At 41.1% G+C, this 11,925-nt stretch overlaps 2 protein-coding genes and 1 long non-coding RNA gene across 3 annotated transcripts in view; 2 read left to right on the top strand and 1 right to left on the bottom strand.

The window, feature by feature from the left end:
• The first annotated feature begins 1,247 nt into the window (after positions 1-1,247).
• LOC144044364 (homeodomain-interacting protein kinase 2-like) lies at positions 1,248-3,624 on the top strand. The gene has a single exon (XM_077558718.1). The coding sequence runs from the start codon at positions 1,294-1,296 to the stop codon at positions 3,025-3,027; it is 1,734 nt and encodes a 577-aa protein (XP_077414844.1). The 5' UTR covers positions 1,248-1,293; the 3' UTR covers positions 3,028-3,624.
• A 545-nt stretch (positions 3,625-4,169) lies between these two features.
• Positions 4,170-6,357, top strand: LOC144043188 (uncharacterized). The gene is made up of 3 exons (XR_013291062.1): positions 4,170-4,301; positions 4,704-4,799; positions 6,228-6,357. It is a non-coding gene; the product is annotated as an uncharacterized LOC144043188 (long non-coding RNA).
• The window catches only part of sco1 (synthesis of cytochrome C oxidase 1), a 7,511-nt gene continuing 550 nt past the window's right edge, over positions 4,965-11,925 (bottom strand). Inside the window, exons 2-7 of the mRNA XM_077556484.1 lie at positions 11,774-11,884; positions 10,240-10,330; positions 9,894-10,091; positions 9,293-9,385; positions 7,704-7,819; positions 4,965-5,199 (exon numbers count right to left, since the gene is read on the bottom strand). Coding sequence (XP_077412610.1) covers positions 5,065-5,199; positions 7,704-7,819; positions 9,293-9,385; positions 9,894-10,091; positions 10,240-10,330; positions 11,774-11,884 — 744 coding nt within the window. The 3' untranslated portion in view covers positions 4,965-5,064. The remainder of the gene's footprint in view (positions 5,200-7,703; positions 7,820-9,292; positions 9,386-9,893; positions 10,092-10,239; positions 10,331-11,773; positions 11,885-11,925) is intronic.

The following is an 11,925-nucleotide window of genomic DNA, read 5'->3' as shown; positions in this document are numbered from 1 at the left end:
CTCTCACTGTGGGCAACTCAAGATTGGAAGAGAGTCCAACCCCTCAAGAGGATTGGTACCAAAACCCAAGCTGTGTGTGGAGGCGAGTCCGACTATATCTAGTCGGAACTTCTCAGCCTTGCACACCAGCTTGGGCTCCTTCCCTGCTAGAGAGGTGACATTCCACATCCCCAGAGCTAGCTTCAGTAGCCGGGGGTCGGACCGCCAAGGTCCCCGCCTTTGGCTGCCGCCCAGCTCACTGCGCACCCGACCCCTTTGGCCTCTCCCACTGGTGGAGAGCCCATATGAAGGGGGACCCACGTTGCCTTTTTGGGCTGTGCCCAGCCGGGCCCCATGGGTATAGGCCCGGCCACCAGATGCTTGCCTTCGAGCCCCGCCTCCAGGCCTGGCTCCAGAAGAGGCCCCGGTGGCTTGCGTCCGGACAAGGGAAACCGCAATCCAAAATTGACATTCATCATAGGGTTCTTTTTGAGCCATGCTTTGTCTGGTCCCTCACCTAGGACCTGTTTGCCGTGGGTGACATTGCCAGGAGATTGAAGCCCCAGACAACATAGCTCCTAGGATCATTGGGACACGCAAACCCCTCCACCACGGTAAGGTGATGACTCATGGAGGAAATTAATTGTTTAGTAAATTATAAAGTAAGAATGTAAATAAAATGGTTTATAAAGGGTAGTTACTGTATGTACTGTAGTATTCTTAGTATATCCATATTGTTAGTATTTGTGTTGGATGTGTGTCTTGTAGAGGGAGGCTGGAATTAAAGTCGTTCCTTGCGAGTGCTCTCATTTTGCATTTGTGTTTTAGTGGCGCTTATAAGTCAAGGCACCACTGTCAGAGAGAAGAGTTTCAAATGTGTTGTATTCTTCCAGAAAGTCGAGAGTTGACCAGTTGCAGGGCTTAAAGCAAAAAAATAAAAATACAAATCCTGAATGGGGGTGCAGTGGATCCGACGCGTACATGCAATAGGACATTTGGCAAAGAACTTTTTGGCATTGTAATTGAATTTTAGAAAATAAAGGTAATGAAGTACTAGGCCTGCAGTTGGCTAGGGAGCGCACCCTTGTGATGAGGTCATCACATCACGCAAGCAGTCCGTGACATCAGTGCTTCAAGGGTCAAAGCCATACAGATTGGTCATGTGACCGCTGTTGTCGCACATTAAAGAGGTTGCGCATCATTAATAAAGGGGTTGTGTCTGTTTTGGCGCATGATTCCAGCACTTGTTACCTAAACTCTGATTTTTTTTTGTTGTCATGTTTGTAAGGCAGAAAAAGAAAAACTTCTGCCAAAATGTCAGCCTTGGCTGCAGAACACAAAGACTGCAACTGTCTTCAGCGGGTTTATGATGAGGTCTTCTCCAGCAAGTGCTACAGCTACAAGCTTCTGAGCATCCTAGGAGAAGGACGCTTCGGAATCGTGGCCAAGTGCTTCAACCTGAACACGTCGGATCGCGTGGCCGTCAAGCTCCTGAAAAGATGCAACATGAACAACTTCCATCAGGAGGTACAGGCGCTGCAGAAGATACGCTTCTTGGATAAGAACAGGAACAGCTTGGTGAAGTTCATTGAACACTTCATCTTCCAGGACTTCCCTTGTCTGGTTTTCGAGATGCTGGACAAGAGCCTGGAGGACCTAATGACAGAGAGAAACATGACACCGCTCAATCTCCACCAAATACGACCGGTAATGTCACAGCTTCTAATGGCATTTGAGGCCCTGCAGGCCTTAGGAGTCACTCACACGGACTTGAAACCAGACAATGTCATGCTCGTAGACCACAAGAATCTGCCCTTCCGAGTCAAGCTCATTGATTTTGGCTTGGCGCGACCAATCTCGTCGGTGCACGTGGGTATGACTCTGCAGGCCGAGGCCTACCGAGCCCCAGAGGTGATCCTGGGACTGCCCCTGTCTGAGGCCATCGACATGTGGTCTCTGGGCTGTACCGTCGCATACCTCTTCTTTGGATTTGACCTCTTTGATTGCTCGTCTCTTCGAGGGACTATGGAGACCATTTGTCGTCTTCTTGGTCAGCCTGCGGATCATCTTCTCAATGAGGCCAAGTACAGCAGCGAATACTTCACAGTGGACGATGACGAACACTGGACGGTCATGTCGGCAGGCACCAAGCTGGCTATATCTCGATTTAATCTGGACTTGGAGGCCTCATTTGAAGACCTGGCCATGATGTTCCTGCAGAGCAGCTCCACGACGGAGTACGACGACTTGCTCAAGTTTGTGTGCCTTCTTAAGTGGTTCCAGAGTGTGGATGCTGGAAGCAGAGCCACGCCCAGACAAGGCCTCAACCACGCTTTCGTGACCATGACTCACCTGACGGACAACAACGCCTACAAGGAGACCACTCTCGCCTGCATGGCCGTTGCGCCCATCGACGACTACATCACCGTCAGAGGCAGTGATGAAGGTTACGGAGACGAGGAGCCCGACGGCGTGCAGGACCTCTATGGTGAAGACCAACCTAGCGAGGCCGTGGATGGCCGATGGGTTGATGCTCAGGATGTGGCGCTTCTAGATGGTAAAAAAAGCCACAGAGGCATAGAAGACAAACTTGGTGAGGCTGGGCACTTTGATGGTGAAGAGGAGCTCGGATGGGAGGACGCTGATCATCTAGTGCTTTTTGGCAGTGAACGAGACCAAAGAGTTGTACACTCTGATGGTGGTGTGGTGAAAAAAGGTGGTAAAGAAGTCCCTGTTGGGTTGGTGGATGTCTGTGATATGATAAATCTCAATGGTAACCCAGGTAAAGGGGTGGCTATCGACGGTGGTATGACAGCTCTCTGCGGTGTGCCAGGTGGGCTTGTTGAAGCTAAACATGCAGTGTTAGGTAACAATGAATCAGCAGATGAGGATGGAGAAGTCGATGACACCACTGAATGTTTGATAGAGAAAAAAGAAGCTTCACGTCGTGACCGACAGACTGGAAGCGATTCCAAATTCAAAGTCAAATCCAGGTCTCGGAATCAGGAGAGCTCCAAGAGCGTCTTTTCCAACTGCTTACAGATGTGATCTTCTCTATCAGAATCATCTGACATGAACGTGGATCTTCCTGATGTAATTTTGGGACAAATTGCTCATCTGATGGAACTCTGTGTCGCATGGAACGCCAGTCCAAGCAAACTAGGAGGGAGAACCTGGTGTTGTTTTGTTTTTAAATGACATTGCCTTCATATTTGTTATTTTGAAACTTATTGTATAACAATGATTACATTTTCCAAGTGCTGACCTGGACTTAAACTTTTATAAGATTTACAACTTCGGAATCATCACTTGGACAAATGTTTTTGCTTTGTCTTGCGATGTTGCGAATCAATGATTGGATTTGGTTAGACTGAGTTTGATTACGATTCAACTGGATATGGTGTGGTTGTTTTCATCACGTTTCTGAACATGTGATAACCTGACAGCTCTCCGAAAGCTCAAACTAGTTCATTTAATTCCAAGAAACAACAACTCATCAGCAATCTCAAACTGATTTATACCTTGGGTTAGGCATGGGCGACTACTGGTTTGACGCTTTACCATTTAAAAAAATTAAAAGGAACCCCGGCTGTAATGCCAATTTTGTTTATTTATTTGGTTGTTACTAACATAACTATGAGATTCATTTTTAAAAAATCATTTCCAGTTTATTATTTTGTAGAAACTTTATTTGGACGTACGCCGTAATTTTTTATTAACGTCGCAACACATTCAGTGCATAGTGATTTAGAATGTCGGCAGGCTCTCTGCCGAGCAATGCGAAACGCATATGAAGAAAGCAAGGTAAGTCTCCGTTGAGTTCCTAAAGGGTCGATCAAAACATGGGGGAGGGTGACTCTCCCATCGCATGTTGTTTCTTTAGGAACGCTACGAGGCTTACCTTGCTTTCTTTATAGGCTTTTGACATTGCTCAGCAAAGCCGGCCGCCATTCTACGTCACTACGCACTGAATGCGTTGCGATATAAATAACAATGGCGGCGTAGGTCCAAATTAAGTTTCTACAAAATGTATTAAACTGGAAATGATTTTTGAAAAATTTATTTCGTGGTTATGTTAGTAACAACAAAATTAATATAGAGCAAACTTGTCATTACAGTCGGGGTTTCTTTTAAGGTTTCAATAACAGCTCAAACTATTTATCACCGGTAATGCCCTCCTCTTTTCTTTTTTAGAGTGTGTTTATAAGCAGGGCATATGACTGGCTGCTTGCAGTGACTGCTAAATGAGCCACCTCTTTGAAGTCAATGATGAAAGGCCAGGGGCTTCCCCCTGCTCCTCCTCAGCTGATCAGAAAGGAGAGGTGAGCAGTTATGCACACAGAAGGGAGGGAGACAGACGAGAGAGAGCAACTGGACTCTCAGAAAATTTTACAAATATGCCTTTTTGCTGCCAATTAATGTGCATTGACCTAAAAAACAAAAAACATGGTACCAGCAGGTACTAGTTAGCCCCAAGGATAACGTGTCGCTAAAAATAGCTCACCAGTGATGGGCCATTGTTAGAAGAATGTTAATGTTTATTTTATTCATGTATTTATTTAACATTGCACATTTCTTAATGTAACAAAAATTCTATATTTTGTATAAAAATAGATTGTGTTCAATTGAAAAAAAATGCTGTTTTTATTTACACAAATATTTCCCAAAACATTTTAGAGCTGTAATTTACCATGATATTTTTTTCACTGTTATCATATCGTCAGAATCTAAAATTGGTCCATGCCTACCTGATGCCCATCTGCCATAAAAGATCATTTGATGCGCATCTCGATACAAGGTGGGGCGCAATACGATTCAAGGTGGGTACATTTTAAAATACGATTGGATTTAGCAAAATCAAAATTGATTGCCCGATTCAGATGGCTTTTCGTTCCACCCCTATTTAAGATTTAGCAAAGGATTGACTCGAACATCCCCAAAAACATTGCGCCAGACGTCAGAACAAAAGAAGAGTAGTCAAAGAGTCTGCTTGGAATGTTATAAATAACATTTTAAATTTTCAGACCAACAACAAAGCCACTTTTGATTCAAGTTCATCAGGTGTTTGTGCAGTCTGGCGTCCAATCATTTCGCTGCCTTGTACTTCCTCATGTGAGCCGCAATGGTATTGGAGATTTCCACATTACTTTTGTTTTGACCAAAATACTCCAAAAATTTTCCGTCAGGTCCGACCAGGTACATGATGATGGTGTGGTCCACCTGACAAACACCACAAACAACAAACATGACAACACGACCGGATACAGAAAAACAACAGAATGTTGCAACTCAACAGCATTGTGGAAGTCTTTTTGAGTATTTACTCATTGATATTATTGATATCCATCATGTAAAAGTACATTCTTCGTCCTCGTTAGTAAGACAATTCATAGCACTAGTACAATAACTAGGGCACACTAGTGTCACTTTTGGCCTAATAGTACGCAACTAATTAGTACACTAAAGAAGGCTGTTTGGTATTCATGTCTTTTTTTAGGCTTAAGGTCCATGTACTAGTATGAAGCACACTAGTAGAACGAATAGGGTGCACTAGTGTCTTACTAGTAATCTTTTTTCTACTACTACTGCCACTTTTGAACTACTTGTATGCAATTAAACCTCACTAGTAAATTACTGTGCTGCACAAATAACACACCTATATTAACTCATTCACTCCTAGCCATTTTCACTGAAGCAACCCCCTTCGCTCCCGGCTGGTTTACTGGATTTTGACTGATTTTGCAAGGCCCACAGAATATTGTGTTCTATATCTATAAAAACATTGAACCTACAAAAGAAAGAGTCTTCTTTCATCGGGAAAAAAAAGTATACAGACGCTCCCCTACTTACGAACATTCGTGTTACGAACAACGGTACATACGAACATGTCTGCGCGCATGTCAAAAAATGTTCGGAAAGAGATGCTGTAAGTAAGATTTTTTATTGCGCACCTTTTTCCGAGTACTGTAGTGCTTCTTTCCGCCGCTAATACCGACGCTCGGCGCTGTGAGAGCTCACCCAGCATTGGAGGCTCAGCAACGTGTCGAGGAGGGGGAAGAAGAAGAAACGCCTGTCGCTCATAGATAAAGCCATCGCACTCTTCGAGCAGCAAGACCCAAATATTGAACGTTGCACAAAGGTTGCAAATCAATTGAATGATGCCATACAGTGCTACCGCATCATTTATGATGAAAAAAGAAGAAAACTGTGCAATCGTAGTTAGATCGCTTCTTTCGGCCATTTTCTAGTAAATCCTCCAAGGAAGATACTCATCAACCCTCATCTTCTTCTCCGCGACCCTCAACTTCTTCCTACATTGAAGTTACGGAGGAGGAAGTAACTTTTGAAGCCCATTCCAGCGACGACGAAGAACCTCTCATGATATAAAATCCTCCTCCTCCATCAAATCCTTAAGCATCGAGTACATCTTCCAAAAGTAAGTTAAACTTCATTTTATTTATCTTATTACGTACATGTACATACTGTGTGTGTCTCTCGCTCTCTCTCTCTAACATACGTAGTACAGTACTGTACGTATTCTCTTTAAACATAAATTATAATACAAAATATAGCACTGAAGCAACTTACGAACAAATTCACCTTACGACTGATCGCTCGGAACGTAACTCGTTCGTAAGTTGGGGAGCGTCTGTATGTCTTTCTTTTTCTGTTTTGCAGCAATTAGCATTAGAATATAGCTAAGTTTCATCACTATTCACACAACTGGTGGAAAGAGCTTTTTGCAACAAGGCCCTGGTTGATCTCTTATACTCTGTTGCCACCTGCTGGCCATTTTTGTAATAACTACCTTTGCTTTAACCGTTCTCTTCAGTTCAGAAGCTGCATCAAACTGTATGGCAATATTGAAAATAAAACGTTTTTATATGCTTTTGGGAGCAAATTAGTTAAATACATACTCAAATCGGGTCTATGAAAAGTATTAGTATGGAGTTGGTCCTCACTAAAAAAGACAACTCCGCACAAAAATTTCCTTCTTAGTATTTTTTTTCTCCACTATACCGTCTTCCACTAGTGTATGTATATTTCTACACACTAGTATGACAACTTTGCCATCCTAGTACGACTAGTAACATGTAAATACATGTTAGTAGTAACATGTAAATACATGTTAGTAGTAACATGTAAATAAATGTTAGTAGTAACATGTAAATACATGTTACGAGTTGTGCAAAATTGTGCAAATTTGTATTATATTTGTACCATTAGTGAAGTGCGAGATATTAACAAACACAATTTTATGTCACCACCAATAGTACTAGTAAGATGCAGTTGTCAACACGCATACACAGCCATTCTACTAGTGCACACTAGTCATATTTGGCATACTAGTAGGACAACTAACTACATGTATGAATAACTAGTGTATGAGACAAAACTGCACTAGTTGACATCTGCATGCTACTATTGACAATTTTACATTATAAAATCCTTCTAGTTTTTCTAGTAATTCTTCTAACATCTTGTGCTTCACTAGTACTAGTAGCATGCAGTTTTCAACCAGTGCAATTTTCCTCCTTAGTAACATAGTGCCTACGCTTGTGCAGAACGTCATACAGTGAGTAGAAGAAGGCAGTGGTAGGAAAAGTGTAATTATTTTACTAGAGAGCTGAATTGTCTTACAAGTGAAATAAAGAGTGTACATTGACCTTCATCTGATAAATCAATGCTAAACGGGTTTTCTGTGATTGTTTACGGTGACTCACGATGTAGTCGTTGTCTTCATCTTTGGGTCCTTGGCTGTAGTAAACTCTGTAAGCTCTTGACGCTTGCTCCACTTGAGCTGTTGTCCCTGTCAGGCCCATTAACTTAGGAGAAAACTCTAGAAAAACATGGGGTGGAGGGGAAACGATGACAATCCAAAAAGCCACCTTTCACATCGGTATTATTTTACAATAAATAAAATTGATCCAAGAATTTGAAATTTTTCAAGGGCTAGCTGAATCGTAACGTTCTATTCAAACCAGCAGACTGAGCTACATCTCAACTTACGAGTTTCCTGAGTTACGAGGTGTTGCTGTTTGTTGTGAACCCAAATTTGTGAATTTAGGATACACTGCCGCTTGAGGAATGCTACAACAGCAGACCAGCACCCCGCATCTCATTTACAATTTCAGTTAGGAGTAAACTGCATTACAAGATCAGTCATGGAATGGATTCAACTCCTTAGTCAAGGTATCACTGTACTAGGCAATCTGAAAAAAAATACTTGTTCTTCACTGCTGAAATGTTCTAAACACGCAGTACAGTCCAATTACAGTGGTACCTTGACTTCAGAGCTTAATCCATTTTGTGACCAAGTTCACAACTCAGTTTACTCCTATATCAAATCAATGAGCCCCATTAGAATGAAGTGAAAATAAATGCCATTAATAAGTTTTAGCCCCCCTGAAAACACCTTTTGTTTTGTTAGATGTTCTTAATATATTTTTTTAATAACTTTTATAATAACTAGGGCTCTACTGATTAATCAGCCAGCCAATTTAATCGGCTGATGTTAGCTCTTTTAATATCGGGGGGTGGGGGGTTAGTACTGTATTGTAAAGCAGGCAAATGTGCTTGTAATTCATATCTTTCTTGTTGTGTTCAGGGACCATAAAAAGGTATTTGACTATTCTGATGTTTTTTTAATTCATCATTATTGATTTTCAGAATTTTATTTTGCCAAGTACTGCAATAAGCCTGGCCCCAAAAAAATCCACATTGGTCGTGTCCTAATAGTAACATAAAATATAATAAAAGAGAATGGCAAGAAATAAACTGGTTTCATAAAGTTTAATTACTGGTACTATAATATTGCATCTGTGCCTTTAAGAGGCGTGGCCTAGTAAAGTGAAGTCGGGAATGGACGTCAGGTTTACCGGTTTGTCTGCATGTGAGCATATGAATGTTAGTTGTGGCCTACAGCAGCTCCTTGTGAGTGCTGTCATTTTATGTGTGTGTGTGTGTGTGTGTGTGTTTGTTCAATAAACGACTGTGGCTCTCCTTGCCCACATGCCTGGGCATAAAGGTACCTCAATGCTACATTGTTTTCCATTTCCTATCTGAAGATCACTCATTACTCAAAGCAAAATAAATAAATAAAATGGACCAAGTGATGGCTCATCACTGGAAAAACTCTTAAATTAAGGTACCACTAGACATTTCCTTTAAGCTTTAAATGCTTATTTGTTGACTATATGCAGCCATTTGTAATATTTCAACTTCCAGCTTTTAACAGTGAGCATCATGTTGCATCTTCTTCACTTCAGTTTGTTTCTCTGTCACAGGTCACGTTTCTCATGCTATGCTGTACCTTTGACATAGGCTCTCATGGCCTCTGGGGTGTCCCTGTCTGGATCAATGGTGATGAGGATGGGCGTCAGGTTGGGCAGAGACTTGATTTGGTCTGGATTAACACACACACAAAGTACATATTAAGTGATCAGCTGAGAAGCGACTGCAACCACTCTTGAAGCATAAGTACAGTGAACCCTGACTATAGTTTATTTTTAAGTTCTGTTCATGGGTTTTTACGGTGAGAATTTTAAGTTGTGTACATTCAGTGTAGTACTATGTTGCGCCACTGCCACAACATACCAAGCAGCACTGAGCTCTACTGGAAGAGATACAGCTTGATAAAGAGCAAGAAGAAGAGGCAGAAATGATTCATTACTGTTACATCTGTGCTAATTTCTATTTGCTAGTCTATGACATTTCACATTATATGTTAGCATTAAGCTAGCAGTCTTTCATTAGATACAATAATATGGTTTGGTTAAACATTTTGATATTCAAATATAAAATGTCTAACAACATCTCAGATTTTCATTAATGGAGTGTGCATCTTGAATGTAACCCCCACCGTGATAAACGAGCTTCACTGTACTGTATGTTAGAGTTTGTTTGTTTTTTACCGATTTCATCCACCACTTCCATCATCTTCTCCAGCTCGTCGGGGCAGATGTCAGGACAGTGCGTGAAGCCAAAGTAGATGAGCACCCATTGGCCCAGGAAGTTGTCACTGCTCACCGACTTCCCGTTGTGGTCCACCAGCGAGAACGGTCCGCCCAGCGCCGGTTTCCCCATCGACTTTTTGCGCTCTTTTTCCATCACTGCGACACATAGCATCGTTACGGACACATGAGTGTGAGGCTTCAGTGCTTGTCTTTAATACAGTGCTACCTTGACTTATGAGTTTAATTTGTTATGTGAGCATGCTCATAAGTCAATGTACAGGTGAACGTGTACTTTGCAGCTTACTTTCTTCCTTTTCGCTCTTTAAGTATTTCATCCCACCAAGCATAGCTCCCCCGATGGCGAAGGTTACTGCTAAAGATTTCCATGTGACGGGCTTTACAAGAAACATTCACACCATTATTTCAACATTTTCAGGCTTCTATTTCAATCATTAGTGTGTAAACAAAGACAGTAAACCCCGCTTCATCATGTTTTGTTTTTCAGAACGTAGCAGCTTTTTATGTTAACATGAAAACTGTATATTGAGTATTGGAAAAAAATTCATCTTAATTAAAATGCAGTAAAATGTTAATATTATGACGGCGTATTAGGGCCACGTATAAATATATATTTTTGAGAGGGCAGGGATCAATATTCCGAGAAAAAAACTAAAGTGGCAAATTTGCAAATTGCAGAAAGTTACGAGAACTACACATAGTGTACTACTCGACTGTTTGTTCCAATACTTTCCAAATAAGGAGATAGTAATTGCTTTAGCAGAGATTAACCATATGATGTTAAGCATTCGTTCTTTGAAGCGTTGTGTACGGCCACTGGCCAGCGACAAAGACGCCTCACTTTGCGGAGGTCCACACCCGGATGATCAAGCGTTTAAGTTAATTTGTTAAAATGTGTATTATACATTTATGTTTCCAGAATTATTATTTACAGGTTCATACATTTATTATTATTTTTTTGTACAAGTATCTATTGATGTGTCGAATCTGCTGCTCTCCGTCATTCACTAGCGTTTACCTTAAGAATGCTAGCATCTGATTGGTTAGTGTTAGTCAGCTGATAGGGGATCAGGAAGTGCTGTCGCTCTGGCTGCGGTGAATGACGAGTAAAGTTTAAATTTAAAAATGAATCCGTCTCCATCCTGACTTTTCATTGTATAAACAGTGTCCCATTAACCACCAACGAATCCTCACATGATTAGACTTTAGCTACGCTATGTGTTTTTTTTTTAGCATAAACTCACAAATTTGCCACTTTCTAAAGTCGCAAATTTAGTGGCAAATTTCCGAGTTTTTTTCTCGGAATATTGCCCCCACCCTCTAAAAAAAATTATATATATATATATATATATATATATATATATATATATATATATATATATATATATACACACACACACACACACAGTATATACATGGCCCTAATACGCTGTCATACAATATAACCTATGCAGTCTCACTGGATTTTCATTCTATTGGACTCTGATTGGCTACTGATAAATAGATTCATTGTCATCATTATTATCACTCATTCTTGGATAGAACCATTTCCGTTTAATTTTTAGCCCTACCATGGCCCCAAATCATGCAACCTAAAAAATGTGCATTTTAAACATTTCAAGCATGTAGGCAGGGTAAAAAAGTATAACAATGTTGTTGTTTTATTATTTGGTCTATACCACAGATTTTCACTCATTGTGGGTAGTTTATAATTTAGAGCCCAAGATAAATGGGGGTTCACTGAACACATTTTGTAGAAATAACACCTGAATGATGGAAGGTGACTTTAGCAAACAAATTTTTCGAACGAATTGACTCACCCCTGACTTCGATTTTTTCTGCGATGAAGGCGGTGGAGAAAGCGTGGAAAACCGCTTGGCACTTTGTTGACATCGTGTTCCTGGGCAGGTGTGCCATTCTCTCACATTCTCCTGTCAATTGTGGATGAGTGAGCATGATGGATTGTCTAACT

Source organism: Vanacampus margaritifer, chromosome 2, assembly GCF_051991255.1.
Source record: "Vanacampus margaritifer isolate UIUO_Vmar chromosome 2, RoL_Vmar_1.0, whole genome shotgun sequence".
In the NCBI taxonomy this organism is placed as follows: Eukaryota; Metazoa; Chordata; class Actinopteri; order Syngnathiformes; family Syngnathidae; genus Vanacampus; species Vanacampus margaritifer.
The sequence above is the reverse complement of the archived record's forward strand: the minus strand, read 5'-3'. Positions and strand labels throughout refer to the sequence as shown.

Coding starts and splice junctions, on each gene's coding strand:
- LOC144044364 (XM_077558718.1), top strand. CDS start 1,294: ATGTCAGCCTTGGCTGCAGAACACAAAGACTGCAACTGTCTTCAGCGG.